The sequence below is a fragment of the Lycium barbarum genome, chromosome 7 (assembly GCF_019175385.1).
Source record: "Lycium barbarum isolate Lr01 chromosome 7, ASM1917538v2, whole genome shotgun sequence".
Taxonomy (NCBI): domain Eukaryota; kingdom Viridiplantae; phylum Streptophyta; class Magnoliopsida; order Solanales; family Solanaceae; genus Lycium; species Lycium barbarum.
Window position 1 is genome coordinate 125,129,792 of NC_083343.1, and position 22,040 is coordinate 125,151,831.

At 35.5% G+C, this 22,040-nt stretch overlaps 2 protein-coding genes, 1 long non-coding RNA gene and 1 pseudogene across 3 annotated transcripts; all 4 read left to right on the plus strand.

The window, feature by feature from the left end:
- Window positions 1-2,939: 2,939 nt before the first annotated feature.
- LOC132601895 (flavonol 3-O-glucosyltransferase UGT89B1-like) lies at window positions 2,940-3,728 on the plus strand (annotated as a pseudogene).
- A 1,027-nt stretch (window positions 3,729-4,755) lies between these two features.
- On the plus strand, window positions 4,756-11,239 carry LOC132604189 (uncharacterized). Its single transcript, XM_060317567.1, has 5 exons — window positions 4,756-4,914; window positions 8,192-8,312; window positions 9,111-9,207; window positions 9,401-9,487; window positions 10,889-11,239. The coding sequence occupies exons 1-5, from the start codon at window positions 4,854-4,856 to the stop codon at window positions 11,027-11,029; spliced, it is 507 nt and encodes a 168-aa protein (XP_060173550.1). The 5' UTR covers window positions 4,756-4,853; the 3' UTR covers window positions 11,030-11,239.
- Window positions 11,240-12,426: 1,187 nt separating this feature from the next.
- LOC132604190 (glyceraldehyde-3-phosphate dehydrogenase B, chloroplastic) lies at window positions 12,427-16,566 on the plus strand. The gene is made up of 9 exons (XM_060317568.1): window positions 12,427-12,584; window positions 12,704-12,811; window positions 13,157-13,321; window positions 13,454-13,621; window positions 14,478-14,638; window positions 14,971-15,032; window positions 15,149-15,198; window positions 15,467-15,873; window positions 16,219-16,566. The coding sequence occupies exons 1-9, from the start codon at window positions 12,486-12,488 to the stop codon at window positions 16,349-16,351; spliced, it is 1,353 nt and encodes a 450-aa protein (XP_060173551.1). The 5' UTR covers window positions 12,427-12,485; the 3' UTR covers window positions 16,352-16,566.
- Window positions 16,567-19,990: 3,424 nt separating this feature from the next.
- LOC132602582 (uncharacterized) lies at window positions 19,991-21,806 on the plus strand. The gene is made up of 2 exons (XR_009567832.1): window positions 19,991-20,529; window positions 21,459-21,806. It is a non-coding gene; the product is annotated as an uncharacterized LOC132602582 (long non-coding RNA).
- The last annotated feature ends 234 nt before the right edge of the window (window positions 21,807-22,040 follow it).

The following is a 22,040-nucleotide window of genomic DNA, read 5'->3' on the forward strand; positions in this document are numbered from 1 at the left end:
ATAATAAGTGCTTTGTATACTGTATAAGATCTCAATTAATATGAACTTATACAAGTAGATATAGAGAAAGACCATAAGATGCTCATAACTCACGTATCATCTCTACATCATATGTTACCTGCTTCCCTGAAGAAAAATGGCAAACTTACACAAATAACTACCTTTAAAAGTCCAACTTACTCCCCATAGCAATCTTTTCTAAACTACCATTCTTAGCTAACATTCATCTGTAGTTGATGTATTTCAGTGATAATGTATTTTAGTGATTTTTTTTTGCTTTAATGTAGTTTAGTGTCTTTTTTTTTAGTATTTTTGTGATTATTTTTTTGATGTATTTTAGTGATTTTTTTTTTTGCTTTGATGTATTTCAGGGGCTTTTTTTGATGTATTTCAAAATACACTGTGTACATTCAAAATACATTTGAAGCCAAATACATTTAAATTTTCGTGTATTTGAAAACACTGTTCATATATTCACTGTATTTGAATGGATTCAAACAAAATTTCAAATACATTGTGTACATTCCAACTACATATGAAGCCAAATACATTCAAATTTTCATGTATTTGAAAATACCATATTTGAATGGATTTCAACAAATACATTCAGATACAAGACAAAAACATTCAAATACATGACAAATACATTAAAAAATAATGTGTTTGGCTTTTAACAAATACACTCAAAAATACATTAAAAAACAGTGTGTTTGTGAAATGTAGCTATTGTTGAATGTATTTGTATTTGACTTTTAACAAATACACTCAAAAATACAAAAATACACTCAAATCCGCAGATCTGAGCTAGTTAGATCTCACAAATACACTGTTTTCCGGCCATATCTGAAACACGATGGTGACACCACCGTCACCGTCTCTGTCACAGATCTGAGCTGCCGCAATATGTCGCTGTCACCATCACAAGCCGTTACAAGCCGCCGCAATACGTCGCCTTCACCAACAACCTCTCGTCACCGTCGCCGTCACCAACAATATCCCTATCTTATTGATTCTATGTTTTAAACTTAACATGGAGTAAGGTGGATAATAGTATCCTGCTTCCAGTCCTTTTTCGGTTGCTAAAACTTTTGATGGTTATATGAACGTAGAATTTAATCATCATAAAGATGAACGGAAACTAGCAAAATTAGGTAGAACCCAAAGGGGACTGGTTTTATTGGAAGGTCTTTTCTTATTGAGAATTACCTTCAGAGTTGTGTTTCACGCCCGGTGGAGGCTATCTCTGATGGTGGGGGTAGCGGTGGCACAGGTCGTGGTGGTGGTGGTTATGTCGGCACAGATGAGAGAAGGGGAGAGAGAGTTTTTTAGGGTTTTGAGAAATAAAATATCTGAAATGGGTAGTGAGTGGGAATAGAGAAAGATATAGGTATTTAGGTATGTATTTTTGATATAGCTACCAATTGTAATTTAGAAAAGTTAATTAGCTATTAAATAGAATTAAATAAAAGGGTAATTAATATTAATAATTAGGTCTTAAAAGATGCTACAATGAGTAAAAATTCTAACTACAACAAAAAACATTTGGCTAATGCCTGCCAAAAATTTGAAGTTAATTAGCTTGTACATATTTATACAATAAATACTTTCCAAATGGCTTTTTCTGCATTATCATAAACAATAATTTTGGTGAATTGAATTGTGATAGAAATGGATGAAATGTTTCATGCTCACAATCGTGTTCCTCCATTACTGATATTTTTATGATGAATTAAATAGGAAAAATGTAACATTCATTTGTTCTTGGAAGATAATAAGATTTAACATAATTAAGAGAGTTAAATGAGTGATTTTGAGTTTTTTTTTTTTAACATAGAATACAAGTGAGAAAAATAGGAAAAAGGCCAAAAAAAGAGAAAAAAGATAAATAATTTTCTAAACCATAAAAAGGTGTCACGTTACTTTGATCTTCTCCTTGTCCTCGCAAGAAACAACACATTACAAAAATATAGAATCTCCTCTACATTCTATGCATTATAACAATACATTATATATATATATATGTATATATATATATATATATATATATATATATATATATATATATTAGGGAGAGAGACCGAGAGATATAGAATCTCCTCTAGTCATCCTTCTAGTCTTTTTCATCTATCCACCATTTGATCTTCTCCTTGTCCTTGCAAAAAATACTCCCTCTATCCCAAAAAAAATTGACACTTTTCTCTTTTTGAGACTCCAACTTTTTTAATTTTGACCGTGTGATTTAACATAGAATCTTTTATTTTTTTTGAAATAAAATTTACATATTTAAAAATTACGTAAAAAGTACTATAAATATCAATTGAGCTCACATGTGAGCACTTTTAGTCTCCATCAAATATTTAGCCAACTATGATTGTTAAATTTATTGGGGAGACCTTTTTTTAACTAGAAACACCAAAAGTTTCAGTCAAAATTCAAAAGACCACAACATAAAACACCATATACAAAATATAGACCAAATATAACATAATTTGCATCTCAAAAAGTTACACTAGGCTTTTAAAATAGATCAAAATAACATAAATTACCAAATATGTACTTTCAAATGCGAGTCTCCATTTTCACAGTTCCAATTATATTTAACTATCAAACTTCGTAAATATTTGAAAGGTGACCAAAAGTCCAAAAGCCTCACTTCTGACAAATTTAAAGGACTAAAACTGCTTAAATAATACTTAAGGAACTATTTTAAACCCAAAGATAAAGAGAGTTTTTTTTTTTTTTTTTTTTGTCATTTTCTCCATGGAGCAACGTCAAAGAAATCTTAATCATAACCCGATGGTTCGAAAAATGAAAATGTATCAAGGTGAATTTTGAACACCCTAGATTACTGAACCAATATCTTCTCTTGTTTTTTAGGGTGTTCAAAATCCATATATGTACATAAAAAATGAAAAGATACCATATATATGATATAATTTTTTGCCAAGGGTATTCTGGTGTCGGCGGGCCCTAGATGCGCCCCTGCTGATGAAAACTCTTTAGTTACTTTCCATAATATTCCCAATACGCCGGAATATCCTCAGCGGCAAGTGTCTACGTTGAGCAGTCAGTATAAAAAAGGACACACAGATTGGGAATTTGTAAGAGGTGTTTTATTGAACAATTGAAGAGTTGGGGGGCTCTGTTCAACACTTGTAGAGAAATAGAGGGTGGTTTTACTGATCAAGTAAGGAAAGAAATGGGCCATGATAGGGTTTGGGCTAGCTGTTGGGCCCTTGCTACAGTTTGATAGTATTTTGTTAGGTCCATATTATTCTCAACGTGGCAGGTCGAGGGCGATGCCACACGACAATTTTTTAACACGTGGCAGGTGATGAGGATGTGATCACGAAAGAATATGAGGATCAAGTAGCGGATAGAGGGTTGATAATCAAAGGTTGGGCTCCACAAGCTGCGGTACTGAGACACTGAGCTGTGGGCATTTTCTTTACTCATGCTACCACTGCCTATGGGTGTGGGCCAATTTACTAGTGCGGAATCGTTAGTTAATGAACTAAAAGTGCTAATTAAGGCATGCAAAGATGGTAGTCAGTGGTTCCGCATCCAGTAGAATTGGCTCAAATCTTATGCAATTCGATTAGTGGAGCTCGTCCACAGAAATAGAGAATGAGAAAACTCCATGAGCTAATCAAAAGGGAGGGAGCTCGAGTCAAGATTTTCATGCATTTGTTAAGCGACTATGTCAACTTCAAAGTGAAACTAGTTGATTCCCAAATTAATTAAGCAAAAAAAAAAAAAAAATGTAATGTTGAGACTTCAAATTGATGGAAAGATCCACAAGAGATAATGGAAAAAAAGGGTTTCACGTTCAATTCTTGTTAGGCAAGTCAATTCATATGAGGTAGTAGTATAGTAGCTCAAGTAATATATGGAGCAAAATTGCAATCATTAAATTGAAACTCTAACGATCTTTTCTCATACTTGGAATTTGAAAAAAAGACGTAGATTTTAGGGGGTATTTCTTTAGAAAAGTTAAAAAACAAAACAAAACTTGAGAAGTTAATGAGATTTTTTGAAGCAGGTAAGGCAAAAGAAATTACCCAATCAGTAAATGACTTGCTTCTCTATTGTACGCCAAAAAAATTAGTGTATCAAATTTTGATAGTACTATATTCTTGGAATGATCATGTAGTTAACAAGAAATTAGAAGAAAACAGTTTGAGATTCTTGCTGTTTGGATTTTATGTGGATAAAAAAAGATGTAATTTTAAGAAGTGAAACTTATGAGCATAGTATCAATCGTTACTTTCATTCCCATTAACATAAATTACAATCTACTCCGTCTTTCGAATGAACTTCTAACTTAACCTGTGTAGATTGTGAACGATAAACTATTATTCATTTTCTAATTATTTTTTTTGTCGAAAAGCGAACCTACAGCCGTTACATAAGAGTCAGGAGAGATAAACTGCACTAAGCAAGTTGAGTGGGACGAGCTCAATTGAAAAATCATGAGATTTGGAACATGAGACCCACCATTTGGGAGATCACCTGCTCAACCAACTCGACCACCCTTTACGGGTCCTTATTTTGTATGCTAGCTAGCAATATTAACTAACTTAATTTGATTAGCTTTAAAAACAGCCCACATAATCCTAAATAGGCTAAAATTAATAGAATATTGGTCGTACTATTTTTTTTATTAAAACTTTACTTTGATTAGCATTTTCTTAAATTTTCCCCTCATAATTTGATTTTATTGGGTCCCAAATATCCACACGTCGTGGTTAACTATGCTAATCATTATCTAACGGAAAAAATACCACTTGCTCAGATATCTCTCTCTCTCTGTCTGCTGTCTCTTAACCCACTTTCACTTAAAACCTTACAAGATGATAGCTGTTTCAAATTCTTTGCTTTTATCAACTACCCCTTCTCTCCATTTCAATTCTGGTAATTCTTTGTTCTTTCCAAGTTTTCAGTTTTATTCATGGCTTTGAAGTTTTTAGCTGTAATTTGTCTCAATTTATGTGACACCTATTCGTCCAGACCCAAAACTAAAATGAACCCCTTCACTTTTTTTCCGTTGTGAGACACGTTAAATTTGATAACAAAAAATAAATTAGAGGGGTCAAACTTCTTGAATAAAAAGAATATACTTGTTTTTAGAAATAATTTTAAATTTATGAGATGATTGCTTATTTTGGACTACATATTTAAATTGGTGTACATTTTATGCACCCTTTATGGTAGTTTCCATTATGGTTTATGATTTGTTGGTAGTTGAACTTAACCAACAACCCCTTCTCTGCATTTCACTTCTGGTAATTCTTTATATCTTCCAAGTTATCATTTTATTCATGGGGTTTGAATTGTTTATTGTAATATGCATTATGGTTTTACATTATGGTTTGTGATTAATTGGTATTTAAGCTTGACCCGTGTACGCATCAATCAATTTTTATCAAATTCTTTACTTTTATCAATAATCCCTTCTCTCCATTTCACTTCTGGTAATTCTTTATATCTTCCCAAGTTTTCATTTTTATTCATCGGTTTTTGAATTTTTAACTGTAATTTGCTACTCCCTCTTTCCTAATTTATGTGGCATACTTTCTTCTTTTAGTTTGTCGCCAAAAAAAAAAAGTCACCTTCCTATATTTAGAAATAATTTTGAACTTTATGACATGATTTATGGCCACGCAAATTTCTAACGCTTGTTTTGGACCACAAATTACAAAAGTTTTCATTTTTTTTCTTAAACTCCGTATTTATGTCAAATGGTGCAGTATAAATTGGGATGGAGGGAGTACTTTTTATGCACCCTTTCTGGCAATTTCCATTATGGTTTGTGATTAGTTTGTATTTGAGCTTGACCTGTTTATGCATGAATCGAGCTCCGTAATAGCATAATTGGAAGATTATTTCAAGGGAAAAGGGTCAAAAATATCCCTCTACTTTGGAAAAAGGGCTAAAAATATCCTCCGAATTTATTTTGGGTAAAAACTATACCCTTATCTTAACGGAAATCCCCAATATAATGTGATTTCGTTTTCAAACCCGCTCCATTTAAACCCGATCCAACTAAATAAAAAATTCATATGGGTTACCCGCTCCTGTGCCTAATGGCTCCAGATGTAGTGCTCGGGAACAAACTGGTCGCATATGAGTTTTTTTATGTAGTTGGGTCGGGTTTAAATGGAGCGGGTTTGAAAATGAAATCGGGTTATGTTGGGGATTTCCGTTAAGCAGGGTTATATTTGAAAACTTTAATGATGAGAGGGATATTTTTGACCCAAAGTAAGTTCGAAGGATATTTTTAGCCCCTTTTCCAAAGTAGAGGGATATTTTTGACCCTTTTCCCTTATTTCAATTATTCCAAATTCTTTGCTTTTGTCAACTGCCCCTTCTCTCCATTTCACTTCTGGTAATTCTTTATTCTTTCCATGTTTGAATTTTTATTCATGGGTTTGAATTCTTTACTGTAATTTGCTACTTTTGCTGCAACCTTTGTGGTAATTTCGACTATGGTTTAGGATTAGTTGGTATTTGAGCTCCTTAATAGCATAATTGGAAGAGTATTTCAATATCTGTGTTTTCTTCTCTACTGATTTTAACTGTTAAAGTAGACTAACTGCAGCATTTAGTAATTTGTGTCTCAAAAGATCTTGAGAACTTAGATAAGAACAAAGCAAAATGGCCTAATAGCTAAAGGCTAGTTTGTATAAAGGATCTTTGTTGTTGTTATACTTACGTTAGGTCATTTTTCTGTTCTGATCGAGAATTGTATGTCTGTTATGGGTAAGTATAAGATTTATTCAACATCCAGTTTTAAGGAACACCAATTTGCTTTAAAAGAAATATTCCAGTCAGCCCCGGTGGACAGAGTTACTCGGTAGTTGTGTTGGTAGAGTTAGCAGGTATTAGGTGGAATTAGTCAAGACGCGTGCAAGTTGGCTGGGAAACCACCATTGGTCACTACCCAGTGTAATCCCACAATAGTGGGGTCTGGGGAGGGTAAGATGTACGCAGCCTTACCCCTACCTGGGTAGGGAGGCTGTTTCCGATTGACCCTCAGCAACCCTCCTCCTTTATCCGGGCTTGGGACCGGCAATGTGAGCGAGCTCACACAGGCGGAGTTACTGGGAAACCACCATTGTAAAAAAAAAAAAATATTCCTGTTCTTCATATTACATGGTGGTGTTTGGCTAGATATTAAGTATAAGAAATAGAGAAATACTTTTGATACATAAATTAACTATAAATAAAGTTCAGAATTAAACTTAGCATGTATTCCCTCTGTTTCAACATTCTTATTTTATCCTTAATGACAGTCCCCTATGGGAATGACATGACACGTTTAAGATCATGAGATTCAAAGGGTAATTTTGGTTTGTTATACACACCTTTAATTTAAGACTACTATATTCAGAAGTATTCTTTACATTCTTAAAGTTTGTGTCTGGTCAAAACGGAGGAAGCAATAGTTTTCAACTTGTCGCATCAATTCCTATAAGAGAATATTTTAAGGGCAAAATGGGAGTACAACAACAACAACAACAACGTACACAGTGAAATCCTACAAAGTGGGGTCTGGGGAGGGTAGAATGTACGCAGAACTTACCCCTACCTTGGGTAGAGAGGTTGTTTCCGGTAGACCCTCGGCATAAGGGCAAAATGGGAGTGTTTGATTTAATGATTTTTCAAATATAAAATCCGTTGATCTTTTTGGGATGAACAAAAAGAGAATTGTGGTATTTTAAATGAATAAAGGAGAGTATTATTTAGTATCAGAATGAGATAGACATGAACAAACTGACTCTTAAATACTCATACTTTTTTTTTTTTGAAATAAAAAAAATAAAAAATAATATATGAGTATTTAAGAGTATTCTGTTGAAACAATGGCCCTTGTGTTGTTCCAGCACATATTGCAAAATGCATGCTCAAATTCCTGCGAGGTGTTTGTTTCAATACATTAAACTAACGGATCATGATAAGATGCAATTATTTTAAGCATAACATCTTAATGCAATTGTTGGATACAAAATGTAGTGTCTGTGTTTTGTTTAGATTATTTGCGGAGTTGCATGAAGCTAAAACTTCTCATGAAAATTATGATTAGTTTAGTTGTACATGACACGATCATTTGTTGCATTGGTGACTCCGTCTTTCACCCAAACCTCATGAGTGATGCGGTATAAGTCCGGTAAATCTATCAACATGCTAGGATCTAGTTTGAAGTCAGCAAATAAAAGCGTGCGTGGCACCACCAAGTTGGCCTTCAGTCCAAAGCGTGGAGGAAAATCATCCTCATATAGAAGATCGTTGACCGTTCAAGCTGGATATAGGTATTTCCTCCTCTTATTTTCATGTGCCCTAGTTGTATGCAACTTATACATTGATGTTATATTACACTTCTTTTTGTTTGGTGGTCACTTGTCCTTCAGATAGATTATATTTTCATCTTACTAAGTCAATGTTTGCGTTAATTAGGCTGAATCAACTCTAAAGGTCAATCCCTGATAGATGGACCCTCTGTCAGAGCATGTTTAAACCTTACTGGTACTTCAATTATTTAGTTTGGTCCGGCAGTTGTTCTGCAAAACTATGAATACAATCGACTACGGAGTGACAGAGGCAAACTTGGCTCTTGCCATGTAAATAGGAAAAGGGAAAATAGTATTTTTCGTCCTTAAGTTATTATTAAATTTTACTTTTGATCCTTGTGATATATGACTCGATATGTTTAATCTTTAATTAACTAAAACACGTGTTTTGATCCCTTCCATGTAGAAAATATGTTATAATTGACTATTTACCGAACTATATTACCGTCAAATATGGAGTAACAATACAAATTTGACATAATACATGAATAGTTAAGCGGTGAAATAGTTAATAAGTATGGTAAATTTGTGAATGTTCACAAGCAAATGGATCAAAGTGTACAATTCAATTAATTGGTTTCATATGGTTGGGCTGATATCATAGGGACTAAAATCAGAATATATCAATAATTGAGGGACCAAAAGTGTTAGTAACCCATAGGAAAAAGAATACTGTAGTTTTGTTTCTTTCATGTATTGGTGATCCGCCGATAGGAGAACATATCTTATGAGATGTTTGACCTTCTTGTTAATTGGCAGTGATGTTGGAAGGCCAAGCAGTTCAAGCATCTTTGTTGGTGGCTTTCTTTTAGGAGGAGTAATCGTTGGTGCACTTGGTTGTATCTTCGCACCAGAGGTAATAATTCTAAGCTGAAACTAGCTGATTATCGGGCACAGTGCAGTATCACTTGTATTAGTTACTTCCTTTGGTCGTCTTTGCTATAATATTACTTGTGAATTTGCGTCATTGCTTGTCGATATAAGTTCCTTCTTCGCATTTCTTCTCTCTTTCAGAGTAAGCTGACTGTCGTTTAATTTCTCTTTTACAGATTAGCAAGGCATTAGCTGAAACAGATAAAAAGGACCTCATGCGAAAATTGCCCAAGTTTATATATGATGAAGAAAAAGCATTGGAGGTAGGTTGATATTAGTTATGTCTTTTATTAGGGAGCGGTAGCTAGTAAGAGATAGAAAGAATGTCTGTGTGTGTCGGCATAGCGGATCCAAAATTTAATTTATCGGTTTAACCTTTAAGGTTCGTAGCATTGAACCTGTTATATTTTTGAAGTTATGTGTTCATATCTACTACTCCGTTTCAATTTGTTTGTCTTGGCACAAAGTTTAAGAAAGTAAAAGAGACTTTTTATCTTGTGGTCTTAAATTAAAGATATGTATAATGCACCAAAATTTCCGTTAATCTTGTGGTTTTAAACATGCCACGTAGGCTGTTGAGATTAAAGAGTTGCCAAATCAAGAAAGAGGCTTTCTTTTTTAAACAGACTGAAAAGGAAAGTAAGACAAACAAATTAAAACAAAGGCAAAGATATTTTTTTAATAAAAAAATAAGCTAAATGATTTTTACAAAAAATTCCGTCAGCATATATCTGCACCTTTTTGTAACGCAGGGGTATATATATACCCCTTTTTTAACGAGGGGTATATCTGCTTTATATTACAAAGTTGAGGGGTATATTTGCACCTTTTCAAAGGAGTATCTTTTGCACTTTTCGTGAATTTTTACACATAAATTTATGCTCTGCGTCAAAAAGTACTGCATTCATTTGAACCCGGTGCCGGTACTCTACATTCGCCTCTGTGTGTCGGGTGTGTGTGTGTGTTCTTCGTGTAAGTGCACACACACACATAATATATAGGAATCCTCTATTCTGGCTGAAAGCTGAATAAATCTCTTCTTATGAATGCAGTCCTCCTACGCGTAGCTATCTACAGCTTTAGAACTAAAGTTTCGCTTGATTACTACATAAGTGACGCTCGACACTCCTTTTCAGAAACCTTTCTTTAACTATAAACAGATGCTATTATTTGGTGTTTTATTTTTATGAAGTAAGATGTTTCATTACTGGATCAAGGAGGTGCAAAATGTACAGCAGTAGCAAATGTTAGCTTCATTACAATGTGATTCTATTCTATTTAAGCCCCAGGAGCTAACCAAAAGACGATGCTATTCTTTGTCTTTTAATCAACCTAATTAGGTGATCTAGACGAGTGCATTGTGCTTTGTTCTCCTTGGTTTTTCTCTCCCTTTTTATTTCTATTGCAAGATAGACAAGAGGCTTGTTGCATCAAAACTATCACCACTACCCGAGTTTGTTACTCTGCTCAAGTAATAGATCTTCTGAAGGATATCTTATCCCAAAATGTAAAAGCTTCGGAAGGACTAAAACTTGCCTCTCCTAATTGGAATCAATGTTATTGTGATTTCTTGGATTGGAACTAAGGCAAAACCAACATCTGAGGATGATATTCTTGCTTCTGTTTCGAATTCTTCTAATATATGCATGTTGTTTTGTCTGCAGAAACAGCGCAAGATACTAACAGAGAAGATTGTCCAGCTGAATGATGCTATTGATGACATTTCCAACCAGTTGAGGTCGGGGGACGAGGACGCACAAAATGGAGTTGCTGTGAACCTAGATGAAGTTGAAACTGTTAGTTAAGAAAACTTCAATTGATTTCATGTGAAGAGATATGCTTTCAGAAGACATTGAGCATATTCCAAGAGCATTCCTGGTTGCAGTTTTAGTAATATCATAAGTGCTGCTATGATATATGCAAAACTGAGGAATAAATGTGATACTCTATTATGTTTCTGTTGTGTGCCACAACTTCAAACTCTAATATACATGCTTAGAATCCTTGTTATCTAACTGCCTTGGTAATCTCTCCCTCCCCCCCACGCCCATCCCACCCCCAACCCCACCCCTCTTTTTTTTTTTTTTTTTTTTTTTTTTTTTAATAATGATGGTATTTCGGCCAGATTAAGTGCACCTCTATTATTTTACCGGGTATCTGCTACCTTCCGTGAGCACAAGCAGCACCCAGTATGTTCATCAGGTATTGGAGTTGAATGTTCTTTGGTCAAGTTTTAAAAAGAAAATATGGTGATTCATTGGATCACAGAGGACCACTGGTGCTTTATGGATAGCGCCATTTCTTTTCCCACCTGTACTTTATACAAGATTATCCTTCTGCAAGATCACCTCTAAATTGTCCTGTCTTCTAATGAATGGATAGTGGTATTTTTCTTGTACTAGTTCTCCACTTGGCCAGAATAATGCCAAGGTTAAAGCCAAAAATTAAAACAAATAGATATTACCTCCGTTCCATTTTGCGTGATGGTGAGTGATTGGACATGAAATTTAAAAAAGGAACAAAAAAAGACTTGGAATTTGTGATCTTAAGTGTGTCATGACATTTTTGTGGCTATAAAATCATGTCATTAAGGGGTCGTTTGGTTGGCTAACAGAATTATTCAGGACTATAATTCTGTGATTATTATCCCATATCCTATGTGGGATAAAGAATACCAAGACTTTGGTATAAAATGTAATTTCAAATTTTATACTGGGATTAATATCCTTATCTCGGTAACAAAACGATTTAAAGGGTAAAATGTGAAGTATAGAGTGAAATTGTTTCTAATTATATAAAACATGTTGTTTTTTGAAAACAGACTAATAAAGAAAGAGTGTAACATACGGGACTTCCTCCCATAGTAACATGCCATATGTTGCCATCACTTGCCTTTTTGTCGTATATTTTCCCACTGTAACATACTGGGAAGCATGTTTTATTCACACAATTATGGTAAAGGGGATAAAATGAAATTTTCCAACAACCTGTGGTTGAGATTGTTGATGATGAAGGTGAAAAAATACATGAGGACATAGATCATCTTATCTTTTTTCAATCTTGATAATGCACCACTCATTCTTTGAACCTCAATTTCAACCATGACTTGATCTCTACAATTAAAAAACAAGGTGGAGAAGAAAAGAAAAAAGAAAAAAAACTCTAAAACATAACAAACTATATATATATATATATATATATATATATATATATACACAAAGTATTTAAGTAGTGTTTGTCAATACAATTTAGTATTCAGCCATGGCTTCTCATGCAGCTTTGGCTCCTTCAAGAATTCCCACAAGCACAAGGTTTCCTTCTAAGAACTCACACTCTTTCCCGACTCAATGCTTCTCCAAGGTCTTTACTTATTCTCCAAATAATTTTTTTTTGAAAAAAAATTCTTTCTCCTTTTAGTGAATGTCTTTCTTGGTGTAGTTTATTGGCTTTATGAGTTAATTTATCTGTCTTTTCTGTAGAAATTTGAAGTAGCAGAGTTCTCCGGTCTTCGATCAAGTGGATGTGTGACATTTTCGAACAGGGAGTCTTCCTTCTATGATGTTGTGTCTGCCCAACTCACTCCCAAGGTAATTACCTTTACTGTGCTCAGTTAAGCTTCTGCTTTAGACCGCCAAGCAAAACACTATAACATAACAAACTATTGATCTTTTCAAGACAAGAAGTACATAATTTACAATTATACTTTCTTGTGAAACTCCTTTTTAGTTTGTCACATCTTTCTATATTTCCTTAATGACATTTTCTTAGAGCCATAGAAATGTCGTGGCATATCTAAGACCAAAAGGTCTAGAAATCATTCTTTTTGCTTAAACTTCTTGTCCAAACAAACACTGTCATATAACATGAAACGGACATGTTGTAGTATCTTGTAACCTTTTTGTGAAACTCATCTATTTCTATCCCAAAATTAGACCACAGGATCAGCAGCTCCTGTGAAAGGAGAAACTGTTGCCAAATTGAAGGTTGCTATCAATGGTTTCGGACGTATTGGCAGGAACTTCCTCCGTTGTTGGCACGGCCGCAAAGATTCACCACTCGATGTCATTGTCGTCAACGATAGTGGTGGTGTCAAGAATGTGAGTAGTCCAAAGTCTATTTCTTTTCTCCTTTACCTGCAAAAATTAAGCACATTTATAGCAGTTGCTGGTTTTACTATCAAATTTTTCACTGTCCATTGTTAAAGGTACTGAAATATTATGTTAATGCAGGCATCTCACTTGCTTAAGTATGATTCCATGTTGGGAACATTCAAGGCTGAAGTGAAAATAGTGGATAATGAAACCATTAGTGTTGATGGAAAGAACATTAAGGTTGTCTCTAGCAGGGACCCTCTTAAGCTTCCTTGGGCTGAACTTGGTATTGACATTGTTATTGAGGTAAATTACTTAACTCTCAATTCCGATCGTTAAAGGCATAATTGAGTAAATTAAATTATGTTCTCTCTACTAGTTTCAACTTTTGGATGAAGTTGTCACATGGAAATAGAGCAGGTACAGATCATGGATTAAGGTCTCACTGTTAACCATTATGAAAAATAATTTCCACATATTTGATCCCTAAAGAACCAAATTGGCACTTGAGGGGTGTGTTCAATACATAATTAAATAAATAAAAATGTGTTTTCTCCAACAGCTTAATCTTTTAGATGAAGTAGTCACACGTTTCACACTGATAAAATTAGTTCTCCACATAAATCTATCTAGTTACTTTCAGGATTATACTAGATCACATCCATGAAAACCATGATTTTTTTGTCCCCAAAAGCTCTTCAAACAGGTCCTCTGTCTTCTTGGTGATCTCAGTAACTTCATGCTTTCATCTTAGAACCCAAATATCATAGTAATCTACATAACTAACATGTAGAGCAGTATAATTAAATTCATCCCCATCATAACATTTGAGTGTTACATATCTCTGTTACTCGGATCCTTCAAGAAATGCTGCAGGGCATGTGTCGGATCCTCCAAAAGTTACTCATGTTTGAGAATCTGACATGGAAAAGCTGTATTTTTGGAGGATCCGAGCAACATAGCTGTATATGCTCCCCTGAGCTTATGTCTTCCACCTATCTACTTGAATGGAATCATCAACTTATTTGCTTAACTAGATTAAATCAATCAGGATGGAATTGTTGACATTGATCCTAATCAATAAGAGGCTCATTTAGAACATAACAAAATCCTGAGAAAGGGTGCTAATAAGCTATCTAATAATGTTGTTTGAAACTCACAGGGAACCGGTGTGTTCGTTGATGGTCCGGGTGCCGGGAAGCACATCCAAGCTGGTGCCAAGAAAGTTATCATCACTGCTCCAGCAAAAGGTGCTGACATTCCTACCTACGTCGTTGGAGTCAATGAACAAGAGTACTCTCATGAGGTTGCCAATATCGTAAGGTCAGTGCTTCAGTGAATGATGCTTCCTCTATCCCAATTTATGTGAAGGTGTTTGACTGGGCACCGAGTTTAAAAAATAAAAAAATACTTCTGAAATTTTTGGTCTAAAATAAGTCATAAATAATATGTGGCTATAAATCATCTCATTAAGGGTAAAATGAGTATTTTAAAGTTAGATTGTTTACCAAATATAGAAAGGTGTCCTTCTTTTTGGGACTGACTAAAAAAGAAAGAGTGTCATATAAATTTGGACGAAGGGAGTATATTTATTGTTCAAGAAAATAGTCATCAAATGCTCCAAATCTGAAAGTTTCATTACTTTATAAATGCAGCAATGCCTCTTGCACCACCAACTGCTTGGCTCCTTTCGCAAAAGTCTTGGATGAAGAATTCGGTAAGCAGCAGATCCTTTGACACCACCTTATCACAGCCACATTAATACTGTTGAGATAATTGTTCAAATTTCTGCGATCTTTAAGTTACATTTGACTATTTCCATTTACTTTGAAGGTATTGTGAAGGGCACAATGACAACAACTCACTCTTACACCGGAGATCAGGTAATCATACACAGTCAAACCTCTCTATAAGACGTCATTTGTCCCAATACTTTTTGGTTGTTATAGTGAAATGTTGTTACATAGAACATATAATATAACATAAGATGAAAATCGGTTCCAAAGAAAACTTGACCGTTATAGTGAAATGTTGTTATAGTGAATGACAATTACAGAGAGATCTGACTGTATACTGAACGGGAATCTGTGAAACGTGCACCTTCCAGAGGTTCTTTCTTGTAAATGGCACTGAGCATTTTGTTGTATGCAGAGGCTTCTGGATGCTTCACACCGTGACTTGAGGAGAGCGAGAGCTGCAGCATTGAACATAGTCCCGACCAGCACTGGTGCAGCAAAGGCTGTGTCTCTAGTGCTACCCCAGCTCAAGGGAAAGCTCAATGGAATTGCTCTCCGAGTGCCAACACCTAATGTTTCGGTTGTTGACCTCGTTATCAATGTTGAGAAGAAAGGGATTTCAGCTGAAGATGTCAATGCAGCTTTCAGAAAGGCAGCTGACGGTCCATTGAATGGCATATTGGCTGTTTGTGATGTCCCGCTTGTGTCAGTTGACTTCCGATGCAGCGATGTTTCCACCACCATTGACTCCTCTTTGACTATGGTTATGGGAGATGACATGGTGAAGGTTGTCGCTTGGTATGATAACGAGTGGGGATACAGGTAAATTGAACACAACCATTTGCGTGCTATACCACCACCTTAACTATTTTGCATTCACTTAAAACAAAATAAAAAATGAAGGGACTAGCATCGGACAAATTCCTTAGCTAAACAACAAAATCCGTCGCTAATAGCTAACATTACCGATGGATTATCAAAAAAGTTGTTAGCGACGACAATTTAGCAACGGATTAGCGACGAAGTTCGTAGCTAATTTTAGTTTTTTTTTTTTTTTTTTTTTTTTTTTTTTTTTTTTTTTTTGTAGTGATTAGCCATTAACATTAAACACACACACACACACATATATTCTTGATTAACTGGTGATCATACTTGGTAAAATTGCAGTCAACGTGTGGTCGACTTAGCTCATCTGGTAGCAGATAAATGGCCCGGTTCATCTGCACAAGGGAGTGGAGATGCCTTAGAGGACTACTGCAAGACAAACCCTGCTGACAAGGAGTGCAAAGTCTACGAATAATCTCTCTACTTTCTTTTCAATTTTGAAATGGATGGATGATTTTTTAAACTAATTGTTTTCCTTATCCAAAAATTATACTGTGGAAACTGCAAAGCAAATACCATTAATGAATGACAGTCAAATCACACAGTTGAAAATTATTTGTGTACAATCTGTAGAAACTGGTTTTATCACTAACCAGGATGCATTCCAACAAGGAATTTGTTTTTTGTTCTCTTCCTAACTCTCTAATATTTCAAGAACTCTACTTAGTTTCATCTCGGTAACTAAAAGAATGACTTCTGATAAGGAGATTTACCTTCAATGCATCGGTGTGCCACTGCATTGTGAAACCTGAGATTGCCTAGTCCCTAAAACAAAGGATGTTTCTCTGCAAACATGTCGCTTTGAATCATATACATACTGTGATTAGTCTGTCAAGTGAAGTAAACTCGTGTCAGATCTTCTAAAACATGCACTACTGTTGGATGATATACTGCAATTAGTATGTCATGTGAGATTAACCAGTCTCAGATCCTCCAAAAATGCACTACTTTTGGAGGATAAGACACACGACCATCGACATTTTTTAAGAGTCCTTGCAACATAAGAACACTCAGTAAGGTTTGTACTCTATAGAGAAGAGTTTCCAGAGGGGTAAATATTGAGAATATGCTACATATAAATGCAAGAAATCTTTTAGTTAACCTGTAGCCAGTTTTCATCAGTTGATAAATCAACAGTTCCGACTGCTAACACTTTCACATAATTATTAACAACCAGCTCGCCCAGGAAAACATCCATGGAGAGTTTGGATTTTGACGTGCTTGGTAACAATGGGGGAACAAGGAAGTTAACCAGGTAAATCTTCGATTGAGAGTGCTCCAACTCTCTAAATTTTCTAACCTACGGTACCAGAGCAAACTGTCTCCATTGATCTGTGGATAATGAGAAGTTCTTGAAGATTTAGAAAAACTAATCTTCACATTGATGTGAATATGAAGCTGATTAGCTACTATAGCTACTAGAATGATATTGATCTAGTCATCTAGAGAATTAAGTACCAAATTGGCCAAATTATTTTGGTAGGTAGAACTACCAAGATTTTTGAAAAGTTAAACCCCTAGGATGATTTTGATGGCAAGGAGCCAAACAAGGGTATTTTCTATGAGAAAGATTGGTAAGGGTATATACCAATAGATTAAATTTCTAATCAAATACTCCATCCGGATAAAAAAGAGTGTTCACTTAGCCATTTGCGCACTTCTTGAGAAAATACTAACTTCTAGAAAAAAAATGTATGTAATATGACTAAACTGCCCCTAATTAAATAGGTATTGAGATTTGATCATTAACACTTAATATGGGCAAATCTGAAAAAATAAGATTAATTCTTTCTTGATTTGATAAGTGGACACTCTTTTTGACCTAAGGAAAAAAGCTAAGCGGACACTCTTTTTGATCCGGAGGAAATAGTAACATCTTAACGCAGTAAATCAGGCTTTTCTTCATGAAACTCAACAACCGAAGAATTTGAAGAGTTGTAATTGCTAACAATTAAAGAAAACTAAATGATTCTTCTTAAACAGGTACATGAATCAAGACTTCTTACGTTTGAGATGGAGTCCAAAAGTCATTTTATTAATTTCTTTTGCTTGTCTCTTTTATTCTTTCCATCCATTCACTATTTTTAAAGTCCACAACTCTCCATGTTAAATGAAAATTGAACCTGCCGATTTGCTTCTCCTGAGGAAATCCTAAATGGCAACAGTTTTAGCAAAACACATTGATAACTTTTTCTACTGTATTTAAAGCCTTGTAATTTAATTTGTCAAGTAATGGATGAATATGGAAGATTAAGGGTCATTGCAATAAATAATAATACTTAATTTAGGTGAAGTAAGCTCTTTGTGATACTCCCTTCATTCCTGACATCTTAAACTCATACACACCCCTTAAAAAATTGTTCTCTCCTAGAAAGTAGTAATGTTTTTACTAACTTACCCCTAATCAAGTTTTACTACTTTCTAGAAAAAAAAAAAGGTACAGCAATTAGTGAATCTTGACTATTTAAATAAGAATAATCTTAAAAGAATCTGCTCAAAGTCTTCTTGAAATCCTAAAACACCACTTACTTTGAAAAAAAGTAAATTACCTAAAACACTACTTATTATGGAATGGAGGGAGTAGTATATAAGGATGCTCAGATGGCTTGCCCCGTAACCATCCAAAACTGCAGTATCGTTCAAATTATTTGTAAATTTGCTACTCTATATGCATTTATCTCACTCTTCCTCCTTTACATGAATAAGAATAGGTCCTTCAACACAATATTTTCCATTTCCGTTCCTGCTTGCCAATTCCAAGTCCATCCATGTAAGCTCAGTGTATTCAGACACCAAATTTTGCCCTTTTCCGAACTATCCACTCATCCATTGGGTCAAGAAAATCACCTGCAACGCCATTGCTTCCTTCAGGATCAAGAGCTTGTAATTGTACATTACAATGGACAAAAATACCAAGTCCCGCAGCCTCTGCTGCTCAATCTGATTCATCCCTTCTGTTAGTAATGTCTCGACCAAGCTCCTTTTTAGCCTATACTGTGAAGCACCATTGCATGTCTGACTAAGCATTCGAACAGCAAGCCTTTGCAGTACGGGACAGTCATCTCCATGTTGCACCACCAAAGTGCTGCAACCATAACTTACATGTTAACATACAAATTAAAGGGCCTTTCTCATTTTTGGCCCGTCTGCCGAAATTAACTCGTGAGCTAGCCAAAATATACTAAGCCTACACACTGATTATGTATATTTATACCTAATATACAAAATCTGCGGATTTGCTGGCTATTCTTCTTTTGAACGGTCTTAAAATGTAAATATACACAAATTAATTAAATAGCAAGGTAAAAATAGCAGAAAATGTAAGTCATACTGTTACGTCCCGTATTTTTACATATTGGGACAACCCGAATGAACTATGATAATTTAAGGCCAAGACTATTTCGGGATTTGAAGTCGGGACTTTTGACCATTTGAAATGGTCCCACACATGTGTGGACCATAGGGACATGGAGATATTTTAGTGAGAACTTAAAAATATGACCTCTAAGTCATTTCTCTTCATTTCTACACTTAGAATAAAAATTTAGAAGGAGGAGAACAACAACTCCAACCTCACGGCTAAGAGGAGAGAAACACAAGATCATTTCTAGCCTTCTCAAAAAAAAAAAAATTCCTTGGTGTTAATCAACTATATTGAGGTCCCTAAGTAGCGTGGAAGAGTTGTTTGGGTCATCCAACCACTAGTTGTGCCCAATTGCAAACCCTAACTATTGAAGGAAGTGAAGAACAAAGGTAAGATTTCATCTTGTTTATGTATTGTGAATCTTGTATGCCTATTGTAGTGTGCTAAAATGGATAGAAATCATGAAATATAGAATGTTGAAGTTAGGTTGTGTGTTTGGCATGTTGGCCGTGTAAGTGGGGGTGTGTTGTGTGGTATTGGATTGATGAATTTATTCTTGTATCATGTTAAATTGTTGTAGAATGGAGAACTTTGTGCATTGAACGAAATTCGTATATATAGGAATCCTTAACATATGTATATATATGTGTTGTGGACGAATGTGAGTTTTATAAGGTGTTGAAGATCGCATTACTACCGCTTAGTATGTCAGTTGTCGTCGTCATGAATTCTAGTCTTGAAATGAACATTTAATGACTTATGATTGATGGGAGATTGTGCGGGCTGTTTTCGGCCAATTGGGAGAAAAATTGTGAATTGTTTAGAATGTCCTAGAATATTGTGGTAAAGACTCGGGTTGATAATTAAATGTGTGAGCGATGTGGTGGCTTGAATGTGAGCCGTTGAATTAAATATTTGGAAAGTTGTCGAATGATGAAAAAGAGAGCTATTAATGTTATTTTGCCTTCCGAATTTATTATTGATGGTTCTAGATTGGTTATTGTGGTTGTTGTTGTTGATTTTAAGCGAGATAAATTCTCGGGATGGCCTATTTACAGGGGAAGTGCTGCCGAATTTTCTGTAGAATTTAGAGTTAGTTGGAATGAAAAATTTCTTAATATGCCTATGGTTAATATTGGATATTCATTGGCACATTTTGTAGACCTTGGGGAGCCCGAGGCGTAAATTTGGAGTAGCTTTAGATTGGCTAGCTTGGAAGTGCGTTCGAGGTATGTAAAGCACCCTTCTTTCATTTGGCATGCCTTAGTTATAAATAGGCTAGACTACTAGTCTTAAGGAAATCCTAAATTAAAATCCGAGTTCGCTATGATCTTTACATACATTCCTTGGCACTCCTATGTATGATATGATGAAATATGAACTATTATGCCTTTGAAGAAATTGATTTCCAAACTTTGCACAATGAGTTGATTTAAAGAATTCCGAACTATAAATGCCATATCTTCCTCCGGAAGGTTCGGATTGCTCTAATATTTTTGTAATGGTTTATATGACATATGATGAATATATTTTCTATAGGCGGGCCCGGCTCGGGTCAATACCCGTCCGTGGGTCCCGCGACTTTCCTTTATGTAATTCGGAAATTTTTTGAAAGAATTTGTTATGATTATTATTTCGAAACTTAAGTATGATCATTTTGCTTAGGTTTGAATTTATGACAATGATTTTATGCATATGACTACTCACGACTCTACTCGTGAATTCTGTTATTCCTTCGCCGAGTCCCGGGCCGGTTCTGTTGTCGTGCACATTTCGATATACTCCGGAGTTATGCTGTGTTTATGGTTCACCGAGCTACTCGCAAAAGAGGGTCGGGTTCCACCTATATTTGGTGTTATGCTGTGTATGGCGTTATGTTGTGATGTGATATGTGACGGGGATACGGAGATTTGAAATCTTTCTGGTGTTATGCTGTGTTATGGCGCCATCGACAGGCGGGCGACCATATTCTTCTGTACCCTATGCATGACTTACATATTGAAACTAAATAATTTGATAAGATTGGATTTGCACTTATATTTGATACTCCCATTTCGTTATGTCTCAGATTTGCTTTCTGTACATTCTGCTTTGCATACTCAGTACATATTTCGTACTGACCCCCCTTTCTTCGGGGGGCTGCGTTTCATGCCCGCAGGTACAGACGCACAGTTCGGTGATCCCCTAGTGTAGGATACCCCTTTTGCTGTTGGAGTGCTCCCCTCCCTTCAGAGCGCATCTTTTGGTATACACTTTTGTTCGCTATGTTGTATATATTCGTTCATGGGTACGGCGGGGCCCTGTTCCGCCATATGATTCGTTTGGTCTGTTTAGAGGTCTGTAGACTTATTTGTGGGTGTGTGTGCCTACTTCTGCTCAGTTGTGTTTATATGATTCTACCCGTTGTGGCAGCCTCGTCGGCATGCATTTTGTATATGTTTATGGCAGCCTTGTCGGCTCGAACATGTATATGTTGTTCTGTTGGCCCTGTGTGGCCTTTGTGGTATTTGCTGTGTACAGGGTTATTTTGGATAGTCCGAAAAACAAAGGAAACTCTGCCGATTTTTTTTTGGAAATCTTATAAATTTGAAACACCGCCTTGTCGGCTTCTGTTATATACCTGGATGTGTTTGATATAATCTGAGGCAGCGTTTGATATTTGTGTCGGTATAAGCCATCTGTTTGCCACTCGGATTTATGATTGTGTTCGGGTGCCCAATTCGAGCACTAGTCACGGCCC